General features: G+C 61.9%; 1 protein-coding gene across 6 annotated transcripts in view; it reads left to right on the forward strand.

Annotated features, from left to right (window-relative positions):
- Positions 1-6: 6 nt before the first annotated feature.
- INPP5A (inositol polyphosphate-5-phosphatase A) overlaps positions 7-16,919 on the forward strand; it is a 170,658-nt gene continuing 153,745 nt past the window's right edge. For 2 of the 6 annotated variants that reach the window (XM_049645921.1, XM_049645923.1), the window contains exon 1: positions 7-219. In XM_049645921.1, coding sequence (XP_049501878.1) covers positions 145-219 — 75 coding nt within the window. In that variant the 5' untranslated portion in view covers positions 7-144. Of the gene's footprint in view, positions 220-5,578; positions 10,464-16,919 lie in introns of those variants that run through there. The other 4 variants (XR_007460864.1, XM_049645919.1, XM_049645920.1 and 1 more) reach the window with 4 other exon arrangements.

The raw sequence follows: 16,919 nt of genomic DNA on the forward strand, positions 1-16,919 counted from the left end.
CGGCCGGACCACGGCCAGGCCCGGCCCGAGCCGCCGAGCCCGCGATTCGCCCCGAGGCCGCCCCCCGGCGCAGCTGACGCCGCGGCCCGCGGAGACCCCGGCCGTCCGGACCCGAGCGAGCGGCCGCCGCCGGCCCAGGCCACGATGGCGGGCAAGGCGGCCGCCCCGGGCACCGCGGTGCTGCTGGTCACGGCCAACGTGGGCTCGCTCTTCGACGACGTAAGTGCTGTGGCGGCGGCGGCCAGACCAAGACCCCGACCCTGATCCCAGCGCCCTGGGGCCCCGGGGGCCCACATCCTGGTCCCCGTCCGCGAGCGCGGAGCCCCAGGTTCTGGACTGACACCCTGAGTCGCGCACGTCGGGACCTGGACCCGGACTCTGGGTCCTCCAAACCCTGGTACCCCTGAACCCGAGGGCCATGGACCCCAGACCCCGGCCCCCTGAGCGCTGCCCCAAACCCTGGAATCGGGGTCCCCCACCTCCTGCCTCCAAACTGAGCAGGCTGAACCCCGACCTCAGAGCCGGGACCCTGGACCCTGGTTCCTAAACTCCCAATTCTAATCCCTGTCCAAGGTCCCCGAATCCTGACCTGAGGACCCTTGTCCACGGGCCCCAACTCTGGTCCCTGACTCTTGACGGCACAACCCTGACCTTGGTTCCCAAACCCCAGCCCCTGACTTCTGCCACCGCCCCCCCCCCCAGCCGCCCCAACTCCACGGCACTGGCCCCTGGCCACGAGCAGGGTGTGCAGGTTTCCCCTGCCGGCCTCCTCCGGGTGGGTGGCTCACTCCTCCGGGGGCAGGCGCCCTCATTTCACCTTGTAACTTAGTATCCGTCTAGTTCTCAGACAAGGGCCTCTGTGGGCAGCCCCGGAGGACTCTGTTTCTCGTTTATTAAAGAGAAAGATGCCGAGAAGCTTTCCAAGGCCAAAGAAGGGATGGGATAGCCCAAGGCCTTTCCCTCCGGGGGCCTCCCACCCAGGCACCCAGGGCGGCCCTTGGGAGAGAGCAGGCAGCAGGGGACGGGGGCGCCCAGAGCGCCCGGGGCGGGAGGCAGGCCCCGGCTGACCTAGTTGGGTGTCTCAGCCGCGGTGCCAGCCCGCTGTTGGTACTTACACCGCCAACCCAAATAAAGCAGAATGCGGCTTCAAGTGGCGTGCTTGTTTAAGAAAAAAGGGTGATGGCACAGACGGAGCCTGAGGCGGCCTCGCTAGGTGAGCGGTGGGTGTGGGCCGGTCCACCGACACAAGCATGACTTCGATTCCGGAGAGGGTTCTGGCTTCTGGCGGAACCTTCCTTCGCCGGCAGCGGGCAGGGGCGAAGTGCTTCAGTAAGCTGAGGTCACGGACGGGCTAGGTTTGGTTTTATTAACAAAGAGTAGGTGCTATTTTTGTGTTTTTCTTATTTTAACTTCCAGGCGTCCGTGTATTCTCCTTCCCTGCTGGGGGTGAGCCGTTTCCCTCGGACAACTTTATCTAGTTTGGCGTTTGATCGTTTCTACAAAAGTGCCCTGTATGGGTGTGTGTCTGTATATTTAGCATTCTATTCTCGGCTTTCCAGTAACATGCCACTATAACATGGTTTTGTTCAGATGATTCAGATCCGTTAGCTGAGGCTTCAAAGCCTCAGAAATGTCAGGAAAATTAAGCATGGTGGGGCATTTGAGTCTCAAAGGGAAAAAGAATTTTGCTGTGCAAACATTCTTTCCAGTAATCTTTGATTCTGAGTTCTAGCATTTTTGTTGCGTTTCAGCTGTATACGCGCACTTCTCTCTGTTGACATGAAAATGGGTAACTTCATTTAATTTTGTGTGGCGACATGTTCTCTCCGGGTTTTTGTTTGTCACGAAGGCTGTATGGAGCTGTGCATTATCTTTGCATCTGGAAGGAACGCTTGTTTTGGTAAACAGTACGCTGGTTAATTTTGCAGGGTGTCTTTGGTTTGTGGGCTCATCGACAAGTCTCTGCCCATAACCCATAGGTTCTCGGGGTGCGGAGTGCGGCCTGGAGGGGCAGCACGGACAGCAGTCTCACCCTGCTCTGGGGCGCCCGCTGGGGCTGGGGTACGGGGCAGTGGTGCCTGTGGGAGACACCTGGCTGGTGAGAGCAGTGGATTCTTGAGTGACGGGGGCGTTAATTCCTTGGTTTATAGTAGGTTTCAGAAGACCTGCCTGGTGACTCTGTCTGCACAACACGTGCCCACACTGAGCAACACGCTCTTCAGAAGGTGGCAAGGCCTGGGAAGGAATGCTTTCTTGCCCGGCTTCATCATCCTGGGGAGGGAGGGCGTCCGAGTTAGAAACGGGCACGGCGTGCTGTGAAGGACGCGCCTGCGGTAGGTGGTGTATTTGTGCGTTTGCAGTCTTGCAGTCTTCCCTTGTACCTCCTCCCGGTGTGGAGGGGACGCACCGAGACTCGTCTGGCAGCTGCTCTCCTCTCTTCAGCACCCCTGGCTCCTGACCCCCGCCACGGCTGGCGGACCAGGTTCCTCCTCCCCCACGTGCGTTACCCACGAGGGGTGCCATCGTTCTCAAATGTTACCCTCACGTCCTTCAGAAACAGGGCGACTCCAAAGAGTTCTTGGCTATGTAGGTTGGCACGACCAGTATTGGCCACATTGGGAGGTAGGAACTGAGAAAAGCAGAGAGCGAGCTGGTTGCTCGGGCGTCAGGTGGTGACGTTGTCACACGTCCTCCCCCCCCTCAGAAAGCTCCGCTGTTCACTCAGGAGACTGTGCCCGGGACAGGAGATGGGAGTCTTGTGTTACTGTGAACACAGCTGTGACCCAGCAGACCCCTGGCCAGGTCTCCTGGCCTTCGCTCTGAGGGCCTCTGTCCCAGCTGGTGGCTCTTCCTGAACCTGCACAGGCATCTCCCTGGATGGGGGGCCTAGACGTGGCTGGGGGTGCCGTGACTTTTCTGGGTTCACAGCAGCTGCCTGATTGCCCCACTAGAGCCCTGCGGCTCTTCTGTAACCCCCAGCTGGACTCGTGGTGTCACCGCCCGGTTTCCTGGAAAGGGGTGGCCCGGGCTGCATACCGAACTGTGCTTGAGATGGCTAGATTTTTGACAAGGGAGGTTTCCAGCTTTTGGTTCTTTATGTTGCTGCTAGAAGTGAAGTCAGAAGGTGAATTCCTGCAGCCACGGTTTTGGAGCCGGGTCCCACCCTTACAAGGCAAGGCTGTTCTTGGGAAAGGCCGTCAGCCGAGCGGCAGGCTTCGAGAGCACAGCCCTTGGGCGTCTGCCGGGGGGCCTGCGTCCTGCGGTGCCTCTGAGCTCCCTGTCCGTTTTGAGCTGGTTTCCCTTTTTGCTTGGTCAACGGCTGAGCAGCCCTGTACCCGGGCTTGCAGAGTGGTTGTGCAACGAGCTCTGCAGAGGTGCTGTGCTGTGCCCTCCAAGGCCTCTCTGGCGGTGGGTGTCTGTGAGCCCCCGCCCCTGGCCCGGTGGGGGTGCCGGCTGCCTTGGGCACCCGCCCCCCCAGCCCGGTGGGGGAATCGGCTGCCTTGGGCACCTGCCCCCCCAGTCCTGTGCCATCAGGTTTGCACTCTTCGTTCTTGTTCTCATCCCAGCCTGAAAGCTCCTTGAACCCCAAGACCCCCCCCCCCCCAGCTAGTACTGTGTGCGTGGCCATCCCTGCTGGCTCCCCACTCTCATCACAGCTCCTGTCCCAGCTCTTGGGCACACGGGCTTGGTGGAGTCCACGGGGACCTCGAACTGGAGGGTCGGCGGTCAGTCCCCATCCGTCCCTGGCTCTGGGCAGCCCTGATGGCAGGGATCTGTCTACTTCTGCAGGACCTTGCTGATGGGTTTACAGAGACATCACTCCCCTGCCACACACGTCACCCCTTTACGTGGTGGTTGTGAAGCAGCGGTTTTCAGTGTGTTTGCAGGCTTGTGCAGAGGCCACCACAGTCGATTTTAGAACCTGTTTTGTGCCTAAACAGAAAGGATGGCCTCAGCAGCCACCCTCCCCTGAAATCCCAGCCCCTGTGGTCACCAGGCTACTTCCTGCCTCTGGGGTTTACCTGTTCCGGGTTTCACCTGCTCAGGGGGTTTACCTGGTCTAGGGTTTACCTGCTCTGGGGGTTTCACGTAACTGGGATCGTCTGCGTGGCCTTCTGTGTCTGGCTGTGCTCACCGCATGTGATGTGTCCAGGGTTCAACCCGTAGCGGGAGTTGGTTCTTCTTCCCTTTCCAGGCCTGAGTGCTGTGCCACGGTGTGGACATACCACAGTGTGTAGGGCCACTGTCAGTTGGTGGACATTTGGGCAGTTTCCAGGGCTTGGCTGCCGCGACTAGTGCCGCTCTGAGCATTTGTGTCCAGGCTTTGTGTGGACGTGGGTTTTCGTTTCTCCCGGCACATGCCCACGAGGGGAACTGCTTGGTCTTCGGTGACTCCGTGTCTCTCCTTTGGAGGAACTGCTCGCCGCTGCCCAGCGTCCGTACCATTTTACCTTCCGTCAGCCACGTTCCAGGCTTCTGGTCGCTTCCCAGTCTCCAGGGCTTGTCATCTTACTTCCAAGGCTTTTTCCTGGGCTGTGCACACACCCTGCGTTTGGCTCCCTCCTCACCCCTACCTCGCAGCATCGGCCGCTTCTCCGTGGCCGCACTCACTCCCGATGGGGGCCTATCTGGACTCAGGCCTTGAAAGACCCTGTCCACTCAGATCCCCAGGAGGCAGGAAGGAGCCCCGGGCCCGGGGCTCAGCCCGTGGTGCGGTGGGATCGGCTCTGCTCCTTCTGCAACTGCCCGGGAGAGCCCGGTGCACGGTGGGGAGCTTACATCAGGGAGCCCGGGGCTGCCGGATCTCTGGGGCACGTGCACCGCCTCCTGGGCCCCTGGAGCAGGTGCAGGGCTGGGGGCTGACAGGGCTGGGCCTCTCTGCCAGCCCCTTTGTGCTCCCCCAGCCCCCTCATCCCCTGGGGCCCGCCCGAGGCTGGACGTGGCTGAGAAAGGGCCCTCCCTCTCCTTGCGTCCAGGGCCTGTCTTGCACACTCTGTCGGCCCGCAGACCGTGTCCCCTGGGGAGCGAGAGAGCAGGGGAGGGGGCCCGGCGCGCCCTGGGTCTTCCTCGGGTGGTGTGCGGGTTTCTGGGGGAAGAGGCCTGTCCTGAGGTGTGATTCCGTGATGCGCCGGGTCCGGTGTGGAAGTTACTGGATCGGACGCAGGCCTGCCTCCCAGCGGATGGCCCATAAGGAGCCCACTGTTTGATCCCGAGGGGACATGGGGAAGCTGGGCCAAGGTTGCTAAGGGACTGCGGAATGATGGTGCCTTAAACGTGGACCAGCTCAGCGCCAGCATCTGTCCCTGCGGGCAGGCGGGTGGGCACAAGGGTCACCTCTTGGAAGGTGGGCTGTGTCCACCCCACCGAATGGGGTCCAGTAGGTGGGGGATCAACACAGGGCCAGATGGCTGGTCAGAACAGCAGTGGAGGCGTCTGGGCGCTGTCGTGGTCACCTGTCTGTCGCCACTTTTTTGGGACGCAGCCTGGCTGTCCCCATGTGTCCCTGGGCCCTTCCAGCACGGGGGGAACTAAAGGAGTGCGGTCGTGGGGGCCGGGGAAGGGAGGTGGCGGGGAAAATGTGCCACGTTCCCCAGGTGAACATAAGGTGACTTTGACTTCTGTCTTCCGTTGCTGCTTCAGTTAATTAGGGCATTTGAGACTCTCCTGCCTCGATCCGCTCCCCAGACGGGCTGGGGGATAGCGGCCGGCCTCCAGGCTCGAGGCCCAGTTTCTGCCTGGCCCAGGCTGGGAGGGGTGCCCTGTGGCACCCTTCCTTCTCCGGGGTGGCAGCCTCTGCTCTGAGGCCCCCTCCCCTCCCTGTGCAGTGGAGACAGAACTCTGAGGCCTGGGCCCCCTCACCGGGGCCTCCCCTCTGGGGGAGCAGATGATATGTTTCAGCATGTGTTTGACCGTGAAAAGCGTGCTCAAACGGAGCTCTTCAGTGGGCGCGGGGGCTGAGTCGGTCCAGTCCAGGTCTGACCTTGGACTCCTGGGAGAGCTCGGATAGTCACGCTCACGGACGGACAGAGACGGGATGAGGACGCCATCGGGGTTCCGACCTTTAACCGTGCATGCGGGTAAAGCAGCGGCTCGTCCAGCCCCATGGAAAATGTGGAAGTGATGTGAAAGCCTTCGGGTTTTTCAAGTGACGGCGGCGTGAATCCAGAAACGTGACTGTGGGATGATTTACGTGAATCCAGAGTGGCGGGAGGTAGGTGGCCTGCAGGCCGGTCCGGGAAAGGCGAGGCTGCGCACGGGCCTGTGTTTCAGGAGAGTGTCCTGGGACTTGTGCTGTCTTTCTGGCTCTGCTCGGTGTCCCTGCCTCTGCCTGTCGTCTGGTGACGGGAATCCATAGGGTGCCCGCACCGTTTTCGACAGTTTGAGTTCACAAAGTTTGTCCTGCCGTTAGAAAAGGCACTGGAACGGGGTACCCACTTGGGTCTGCAGGGGGGGTGATGGCGCTCCGGCAGGGGCGGGCCAGAGGACCGGCCGGGCTGGGCCGTGCTGTCTGTGGAGGCACACTGTCCACGTGCTGCTGCAGCGTGTGCGTGTGACCTGAGACCGTGTGGGAGCTGGCCCGGTCCCTGGACGGCGGCTCAGGGTGGGGACCGTCTGGAGCAGGGCAGGGGTGACGGCGCTCTGCCTGCCCGCTCGCAGGGGGGGCTTTCCCGGGCCGACCCCGCGCCCCGGTGGACAGGGAGGCGTATCGGTGCCACGCGGGCTCGAGGAAAACGCTGCCTCTGGTGTGGGTTTTCCCTTTAGTGAATAGCTCAACCCCATCTCTGGGAGCGTGGCTTTGGGGTCACTCGAACCCTGACCCACTGGTGGGTTGTTGTGACCCGAGGCCCCTTGTCTTCTCCCTTCTTTGCTCTGACAGGGGCCCCGGCCCTTCTTTGGGGTTGGGGGCTGGTGGGACTGGTGGGCCTGGGCCGCACTCCCCGCTCTGTCTGAGCAGAATGTGATGCTGTTAGGGGTGGCTTTCCTGCTCCTACCCTGGAGCCTTGGGGCACGTGCTGGGTCCGCGCCCTCCTCTGTCTGCACCCCGAGCCTCACGGGAGCTGGGTCTGGGACTGGGCCCTGGAGGCTGGGGGGCCCCTCTTTCCCCGTGGCAGAGTGCCCGGGCTCAGACACCCTTCTTTCCTGCCCCGCCCCTCAGGGCCCCTGAGCAGCTAGCAGTTATTCTGGGAACCGGAGGCCAGGCCTGGGCCTCCGTGCAGGGACCTGCTCCCAGTGCTGCTGCCAGGCCGCGTGCCGTGGACTGCAGGGACACGCGGTGACGGGAAGATGTGGCTGCTGGAGCGTGCCTCTTGTCACTGGGTACCCTCTTTTGCCTGTTGTGCGTCAGAGAGGCAGGAGTGACACCCGGCACGGTGGCTGTGGCAGGTGGAGGAGGGAACCCTCACAGCGTGAGGTGCCGGTGTTGTCGGGCGGCCCCAGCACCTCCTCTCAAGGTCTCTGTCCCCTCCTTCCCACCCAAGGCTTTCCTGGGGTGGCAGCCTGGTCCTTACCTGTGTCTGGGGCTGAGCAGAGCCTGGGCCGCTGGGCTGGTCCCTCAGCTGCCCCCAGGCATGGGCTCCTGTGTGTGGCTGATGGGACGGCCTCCCTGGCCTGCCTCTGCCGCTCTGGCCTTCTCCCCTGCTGCGCGTCTGGGACTGTCACCCCATGTGCCTCGTTGCCCCCCCAACCCAACCAAGTGCCTGTGGCAGGTTGGTTGTCCGTGGCCTGGACAGGGTGTGCTCCTCCATGGTTGTGCTTCTCCTGAAGCTTCTCTGGCCTCCTTGCGCAGGCAGGATTGTGCTGTCCCTTTAGGGGACCGCTCCCAGTGACCAGTGCTATGCTGTCATCCCAGCCCTCCTTCCCCTTCCCCTTCCCCACCTGAATTAGTGACAGGCTTTGTGCTTCTGTCCTGCCGTGCTTGCTGCTGATGTGGCTGTCATCAGGTTCCATTGTGTTGGGGCGCTGCGGGCAGGCGGATTTGGGGCTCTGCTCCAGGGCGTGGGGAATCCTGTGCCTTCCTGGACCTGACGGAGCGGGAGAGCTGGGTCCTAGAGCCCCTCTGCTGGTCGGGCAGAGGGCTGTGGGCCCCAGCTTGCATTTCTCTGTGTGTCTTTGCTGCCGGACGGTGTGGGTGTCCCGCCATTCGCCCAGCGGGGACTTCAGAAGGTGTCTGCAGGGGTACAGCTGTCACCATGCTCATTTGAGAACACGACCCTCCCAGCCTTTTGAGGCCCTCGGTGCCGCGGCTCTGCGTGCTGTCTCTGGAGTCCTGCCTTCAGCCCGGACCTCGCGTGCTCGAGTCCCACCGACTGCGGCCCTTGAGTCTGGCTGGTGGTTTCCGCCCCCCCCCCACCCGCTGTTCGTGTCAGCACTTCGGTCCCTCCTTAGGGCCCAGCGGGTTTCCGCTGGGCACGCACCCCACTTACGGATGCGGTGTGGTTCCTGGATTGAGCTGGTGCGGACGGTCGTCTGCGCCTGTGCTCATGTGCCCAAGGAGCGTATGTCTTCTCCAGGCACCGCCTGCCTGCTCCAGGGCCCGCCGATCCCCTGTCCACGCCGGGCTGGCACGCGGCCTCGACTGTGGGTGTGTGGCCGAGCCATCCTGTGCTTGCCCGGTGCGTTTTCTGGCCTCTGCCTTTAAAAACTAGGCATCCAGCCATGGCACTTTGCTGCGCCATGATGATGATGCCGTTGACGACGACGGTGTTCTCGGGTCCTGGCGGTGGTATTGGGCACACTGTCGACTGTGCTGGCGGGAGGGCGCCTCTGGGGCTGTTGTGCTTCTGCTCACTCCCCGCCCCCACCCCGGGTCAGGCCCACAGGCTCCTGGGACCTCCCGGGAGGGGCCATCTCCCTGGGTGGAAGGTACCTGTCATTGTGTCACGCCCTCGAGCATGGTTATGCGGGTGGGACAGGAGTAAGGATGGCTGCCTTAGGGCCTCCCAGGCCACCCTGGGCTCCCGGGACTCTATTTCTCTGCCTCACAGCCCCGGGGTGGATGCTGGGCTGGGGCATTTCTGTGTAGTGCTGGTGCCGAGTCCCACGTTCAAGGGTCAGTCTGGTGGTACTGGTCTTCGAGAGCCGGGCAGTGGTGGCACCCGCAGCTCCCCCCCACTGCCCCGGTACACGGAGGACCCCTGCCGCCGAGTAGGGCAGAGTGCCTCTGGCAGGTGACTTCTCTTCTCCCAGCCTCTGGGTGTCATGGCTGTCCCTGCTCCTCCCAGGTGTCTGGGAAGTTCTGTGGTCCCGCCGATGGGGGTGCCCTCCCGTGGTGCACCAGCTGTCAGCAGGGACCCTGTCAGGTGGGGAGCTCAAGCGAATTGGCAGCCGTGTTCCCAAAGCTGCAGGAGGACCCTGTCCCTGGGAGGGGCCTGGTCCTCATGGGGGAGGGCACGCCCTGTGCTCAGGGCCCGGGGCCTGCCTGGAAGGGGGCTGCGCCTGCATCCATCTGGCTCAGGGGCTTTCTTTAGCCACACCCTTCATGAGTCCCGGGGTGCCGCCTGGGGTGCGCAGGGCAGATGAGGGAGGACGGGGTCCTGAGGACGACTGGGACACAGCTGCGTGGCCCCAGCTCTGGGTTCCCTGCCTTGCCACTTAGGCTCCCGTGCAGTTGTCGCTGGGTGGCTGCCCCCTCCGTGAGACGTTCCCGGAGACGGTCAGGCTGGGGAGTTGTGACCTTCTGGGTGAACCTGGTCATGTGGAGCTGAGAGCTGGGTTGAATGGTCAGTACTTTTTTTTTTTTAATGTCTATTTATTTTGAGAGAGAGAGAGCACGCTCAAGTGGGAGAAGGGCGGAGAGAGAATCCCAAGCAGACTCCACACTCGGTGCAGATCCCTATGTGGGACTCGATCCCACGAACTATGAGACCACGACCAGAGCCGCAGTCAAGAGGACGGTTAACTGACTGAACCACCTAGGGGCCCCCGATGGTCAGTGCTGTTAAAACCATGGTGTGGCCTGCAGAGCCCGGGGCAGGCGTGGCCCTGAGAGGCGGCCGGGGACGGGTGGGGGGACGGAGGGAGCATCGCATCCTAGTTTGCCCGCGGGCGTCCTCCAGGCGTGCTCAGAGTCCTGTTCTAGTCCTGGGCCCCAGGGTTAACCGGGATGCCTCCTGGGGCCATGCTTTTCCAGCTCTGCAGGTGGTTGCCCAGCCCGAGTGTGGAGCATGCTCTTCTCTGTGTTGTCACTTGGGGTGATCTGGACTTTTGTTAAAGACGTTCTGTTGAGAATGACATCTGTCCAAGTGACAAACAAATTTGTGGGGACACGTGTTTTGTTTGCTCTTTTCTCCTTCATCACCTATGGTTTTTCAGATCTTTTGCAACTTCCTGTTTTTGCTGCAAGGCCGTCACCGCCCTCGCCGCCGCATCCAGGCAGCGTCCCGTGCACCCCGTCCAGGTGGGGGGTGGAAGGCTGGGCCGCGTGGGAGGGAGTCGTGGTTGTCGAGGCCGCCAGCAGAATGTGGGTGAGTGGAAGGAACTGACCAACCGGGGGAACCAAAGCAGTGTCCCGGTGGCTGATTCGGGGACCGTCCAGAACACCAGCAGGTGGGGTCTCGCCTAAGCTTCTGAAGCCCCCAGGGCCCTGTCCTCACCTCTGCAGCCCAGGCACACTTGGTGCTGTGGGAGAGGTGTTTGGGGGCAGGAGGCCTGGGCCCCCAGGCTGCTGGCGACTGTGCTGTGCCGTCCAGGTTCTGCCCCAGCCGGGCTTGCAGGTGCGGGCCCAGAGGACTCATTTTTAGGGACTGTTAACAGCGTGGTTCTGGTGGCCTTGGGCTTAGTGAGTGCTCCTCAGAGCTGGGCCTTCATCCAGAGGCCGGAGCCTTGGCAGGGAGCTCCAGGGAACACCCCTGAGGGCTCCCCGTGCCAGTGCTCCCAGCAGCACGCTCGCCCTGCCCGCCTCCGTGGGGCATTCCTTGAATTGGCCAGGCACAGCGGCTGAGCACTGGAGAATCTCGAGGGCCCCTGGGGGAGGCCCCTGAGGCCCCTCACGTCCCACCTTCCCTGCCTCTGTCTCCCATACCCATCCCACCGGTTCTGTCTGGGATGCGAGGGACTGCAGGATAAATCCCAGGGAGGGAGCTGTGGGTCACAGGGGCGAGTACCAAGAAGGGAGGCTCCTTGGGCCAGGGGAGGAGGCCACAGGAGCCTGCGAGGGGCCTGGGGGGGTGGCAGAGGCCTGTCAAGAAAGGTGTCCTGGGGTGTGGGGCGCAGGGCCCCAGGAGCCCGCAGGCAGGAGCTGGGGTTTGTCGTCTGAGGCACCTCGTACGTGGTCAAGGCCTCACCCCTGAGGCAGGGACTCCCGCTCGTGTCTTGCTGGGATGAGGCACAGCCCACCTTTGGGGCAGAGGGGCCTTACACTGGGGCCGCCTGGCTCGTGGCTCATACTCTGAGCACCCAGCTGCCCTGGCCGCCCAGTGGGGCAGGAGATGAACTTGAAGGTCGCTTAGGAGGCCCAGAGATGCCCTGGGCCCAGAGACCACAGGTAGCCTCTTGGGCCAGCAGCCAGAGCCAGCACCTGAAGCGTCTGGGGCCTGGGGGCCGGCTGGAGAAGTAAGGAAGAGGCGGCCTCCGGGGCCACTGCAGGGCAGGAGCAGAGGCAGGAAATGGGGAGACAGGCCTGCTTGGGAGGCCGCACGGTCGGCGTGGGCGGTGTGGTCGGCGTGGTCCGGCAAAGCCAGTGAGTGGCGGAAACTGCACTGTGGGCCGAGAGGCTGCGTGGGTCTGACTGTGCTTGAGCCCTTGTTCCCTCTGTGCATGGGGACTGTGGCTCATGGCCCCCCGCCCCCCCCCCCCCCACCGTGGCCCAGTAGGAAGAAGCCGAGAGGTGTGGGTGCCACTGCCTCGACCCCACTGTCATCCCCCAGGGCACGGCCTTGAGTAGGGACAGTTAGTTCCCTCCTCCATGCACACGGGGGCCGTCGGAACCGTCTGTGCCTGCCTGCGTTTTCACTACTGATAAGTGAGTCAGTCCGGAAGGGGAAGAAGGGGGTGCTTAGGGCTGGGCTGGAAGGGTGAGGAGCTCCGGATAGCCCAGGGAGGTGAGCGGAGAGGTGCGCGGGACTGGCCCTCCAGGACGGGGTCCGTCGAGGAGCACCTCCCACGGAGCGAGGGGTGACAGGCGGCAAGGTCCTGGCGGGAGCACTCCCGTGTCTGTTTGCAGTGTGAGAAGGTTCTGCCAGGGGCAGGCGGACGTCTCCTAGATTCGGGGAGAAAAGTGACGTCTGTGAGCCTTGATAACCCTGATGGTTCTAGTTTTCTGTAATGGAAAAAGTCACGCAGAGTGACCCAGAAAGGCTCCCTAAAATGCCTCGTCGGTATCTCGCACGACATTTCGAGTTGCCTTAAATGCCGGCAGCGCAGACAGACCGCAGACCGGTCCATGTGTTATGGCAGCTGCTGCGTGAGGAACCTCCCCTGTGACAGGTGGACGTGAAATTGTAGCATGTTGTGAGAGAGGACGCACACCCCCCCCCCCCGCACTGGGATTTAACGTGGCCCCAGTGGTGTGTTCACAGAGGGAGAACCGTTCCCGGGTCAGGGGCGGTGGACTGGGGGTCTGTGAGCATCCCCGGTGCCCGGTGGGGGCGCAGGGCCCGGAGCGGAGGGAGCCCGGGCCAGCCCCTCCCTGTCACACGCGGGCCGACCCCACCGCCAGTGCTCAAGTTACAAAACACGTAGGTCCTCCCCAGCCGCACACTCGTGGCCAGTGGCACACTGCCCCTGACCTCCCCAGCCGCACACCATGGCCAGTGGCACACTGCCAGCTCAGAGCCCGGCCGTGGACAGCCTCGGCTGGTGCACCGGGACGCGCTGGTGGAATGAGTCTCTGGTCGGGTGGCAGGTGTGTGCTTGGAGCCAGGTAGGTTTGGGGCCAGGGGGTCGCTCCTGGAGCACATCCCTCCTCAGGGATGCACCGGCTGTGGGTCGCCCCCACGCTCACCGGGTCCCCATAAACTCCTTCTCCTGTGTGTAGAAAGCTGAGGAGACGGCCACTTGTATGTTCTGTGGCTGGCCGAGGGGACTTTTCCCGCCGCTTGTCTGGGTTGGTGTGACTGTGGAGCAGGAGGGTGGCTGGGGTGCCCTCCTTCCACCTGAGCGCCCTAGCCGGACCCCCGCTGTCCCGTGGACTCCTGGTTGCAAGCTGACAAAGTGCCACTGAGTGTCAGAAGGACCCCTGGCCTCGGAGGAAGGATCGCTTGACACACGCGGGCAGCGTGCCCTGGCCTTTGTACCCAGGGGGCGCCTGGTGGACCGGCAGCCCCCCGGGGGTCTTCCCTCGGGGCCAGGCTTCCGCCGGTCTCGGTGCCACCGACCGCAGCCCTGTGCCGCAGCAGTGCCCCATGGCGGAGAGTGGGTCGCTCCGTGCTGTCTTAGCACATTCTCGACGGCGTCCTCGCAAGCGCATTCCGATGAAGTCCGAGTCATCTGTCTTGTTCCTTGTGCTTCAGCTGTTGTCTCTGAGAAGCCGCCTCCCGATCCAGGGTCACAGAGATCTACCCCGACCCTTTCCCCTAAGATCGTAGCTTCAGCCCTTCTGTTTGGGTCTTTCGCTTGTTGGACGCACTTTTTGTGTGTATCGTGAGTTAGGATCTCTACCTAGCGGTCCCGGTGCCATCTGTTGAGAAGCCTGGTTTCCGCCCCGACTGTCTTGGCGCCTTGTTGAAAATTGGCCATAAAGACGCATCTCTCGGGTGCGCTCCCCGCACCCGCACGTCTGCCCTGGGCCGGGACCACACCGTGTGGAGGACCGTAGCTTTGTCGTGGGTTTGGAATGGGGGAGTGTGAGTCCTCTGCCTGGTGCTTGTTCTTCGAGCTCGTTGTGGGTCTCCTGCACGGCACACGCGCTCCGGGACTGGCCTGTCTGCTTCCATGGGGGGCCCTCTGGGGTCCCCGCCGCACCGGACCCCCAGTTTCTCTGGGAATCGTGTCGCCACATCAACACTGTGCCTGCAGCGCGCCGCCACGGGAGAGCCCTCCGAGGGCTTAGGTCCTCTTCGCTTCCTTTCCGTGATGCGTGACGCGCTTCAGCACAAGCCCTGCGCTTGTCTTGTTTGATTCACTCCTGACCCTTCCGCCGGTGCATCAGGCCTTTGTTTCTTCCGAGCCGGCTTTGGTAGCGCGTCTTTCCGGGCGTGCGTCCCTCACGCGGGTTAAGCGGTCTGCTGGCGTGTGGCCCTTCGCGGGGTTCCCACACGGTCTGTTCAGCCCCAGCTTTACAGTTTGTCCACAGTGTGTTCGTTGGTCTAGCCAAACGTTTTCTCAGCTTTGTTGATCTTTTTTCGAAGCCCCAGCTTTTTGGTTTCACCGCTTTTTCCGTTGTTTTCTGTTTTCAGTAGGGGCTGCGCCCGGGATTAAGTCGCCCAGGAACCTTCCTCGAAAGTCACGTTGCCGCAGTAGCTGCTGCTGACAGAGCCTCACTCTTTGCTTCCCGCCTTCTGTGTTTTCGGCTGACGCCGAGCCATCCTTCCGCTTTTTCCTGAGCAGAGACACCACTCCGACGTGGTGTCCTGAGTCACCTGTGCTGGGCGCACCGGTCGTGGCCCCGATTTGGGGTCCTCTGTCCCGTGCCACCAACCTTCAGGACAGTCTTTGCCTGTATGCCCGGCCCCGGGCCCCGGGTGAGGTGGCCCTTACACACATATGTCGACTTTGTTGCTTGAATAAATGCAAAGCCTCCAGCCAGATGCCCCTCTGAGCGCTGTGACGTGACTGGGCACTGGTCCACGGCTCCGAGAGCCTGCGATTCTGTCACAGGCTTCACGTGCTCCAGTGGGCTCCCTTCTCTGCGACCACTCGTGACTGACAGGAGGCAGAACCAGCAAGTACCTAGAACGGTCTTCAGAAGCGGGGTTGGGAAGAAATGCCCTTCGGGACCTGTCCATTTGGCCTCAGGCACGAGGGGTGCGTTCCAGGGGGTGACGCCGTCCTTACTGAGCCAGGCACTGGGTGGGCCCTGCTCTCGGGGATATTCCAGTCTGGTGTGGAAGATGCCGGTGAGACTCTTAACAGCTGCGGCTTACGGGGCTCTAGTTAAGAGTAGACGGAACTCTTGCCAGTTTGAGCAGAAAAGGAGGTTTTAAAAATAGGTGGCTCCTGGGAAGGGGTGGGAGTCAGGCTTGGGGGGCCCAGGGGAGGGCGGCTGAGCGCGTCCCTGCCTCTGGGGACTCTTGCTGCTGCCGCTGGGCAGAGGACCCACTTGACAGCCTCTCCCCTCCCGTCACTGGTGTCTCGGGCTCCACTGTGTAGGTGGCAGGGGCTGGACAAGGGTGACCTGGTTCCTGCCTCCGGGGCGCGGTGCTGGGAGGAGCCTAGAGGCCCCATAAGGGTCCTCACCCAGCCCTTGTCCTCCCCGCTGAGCACGTTCACTTGGGGGTTTGAAGTGCCCCAGGGTCAAGTTCCGGCTGCTCTAAGGGTCGATCGTAGTTCTGTTTAAAGTACACTTTTCTAACAGTTTGTCATTAGCAGTCTGAAAATGCACATTTTAACCTGAGAGGTAAGGAAGAAAGCAAGAGCCTGAGGTCGCTGATTTCCGGGACTTGTATGTGATGTGGTGCTCCCCGTCGGGGCGGCGGTCTGGGGCGCCCCCACCGCCTCTGCACCTGCGTTGTTTGCCATGGCATGCGGTGTGTTCGTTCCTTGAGATTTCCTAAACTGGCGCTTGCCAGAATTTTTATAGCTCTAACATGGAGGCCAAACGCGTCTGCGCATGTCTGGGTGCGTCTGTGTGTACGTTTAACACGCCCCTGTGTAAATACGTGTTTTAACAGAGACTACTTTCCAACCATCGCTCTTAACATACGGTTGACCCTTGGACAACCCAGGGGTTCTGCGCAATCAGAAAGCCCCGTAATAACGTCTCACTCCCCAAAACTTACTGCTAACCGTGTCCCGATTGGAAGCTTTCCAGGAACCTAGTGAATTAACACGTGTGTAGCATGTTGTACGTGCTACATGCTGTGTATTCTTACAGTAAATCAAGCGAGGAAGGAAGACAGTACCAAGAAAATGATCAGGAGGACAGGATGCGTTTATAGTACGGTGCTGCCCTTGCCAGGAAAACCAGCAGAGAAGCCGGCCTGTGTGCTTCAAACCCCAGTGTTCAGGGTCAACTGTACATTGATTTTTTTTTTTTAATTAAAAAAAATTTTTTTATTATTATTATTTATTGTTGAGAGAGACAGAGACAGAATGCGAGTGGGCTAGGGGCAGAGGGAGAGGGAGACACAGAATCCGAAGCAGGCTCCAGGCTCTGAGCCGTCAGCACAGAACCCGACGTGGGGCTCGAACTCACAAGCCATGAGATCGTGACCTGAGTCGAAGTCGGACGCTTAACCGACTGAGCCCCCAGGCGCCCCAACTGTCCAACTGTACATTATTTTCAAGAACTGATGTTTGGTGAAGCATGACGCTGAGTTTCAGCTCGGGTAATGAAGGGCACAGGGCATGGTGCTAATTTTGAACGGCGGGGGGCGGCTTCTGACGGGCGCAGAGGGGGGAAAGCACGTGACTTTCACCCTGGGTCCCCACGCCTGAGTCTGCATCACAGAAAGGAGCAGCTTTCCAGGGCCTCACGGGGATCATTGCTTCTGGGTTCAGACTCAGGGAGGGGACTGTGGCTGAGTGACAAGGCTGTCACAGGCAGATGACCCAAAGAAGGCAGGGAGCCCCCCAGCTCCTGGGCTGCGTGTGGAGCCCTTGCCGGGTTTGCTGCCTGTGTCTCGAGGAGCGTGGGGCCTTCTAGCAGGAGTGGCACCGCTCCCTGTGGGCCCCACTCTTTCTGTGTCCATCTTGTCTGAGAGGCCGCCGCGGAGCTCGGCCTCCGTGCCCATCTCCGCCATAGCGTGTCTTTTGTGCCCTTCTGCTTGCGTGCCAGCAGACCTTTCCCAGATGGCCCCACTAAGGGGACCGGGGTGACAGTA

This window comes from Panthera uncia, chromosome D2 (assembly GCF_023721935.1).
Source record: "Panthera uncia isolate 11264 chromosome D2, Puncia_PCG_1.0, whole genome shotgun sequence".
In the NCBI taxonomy this organism is placed as follows: domain Eukaryota; kingdom Metazoa; phylum Chordata; class Mammalia; order Carnivora; family Felidae; genus Panthera; species Panthera uncia.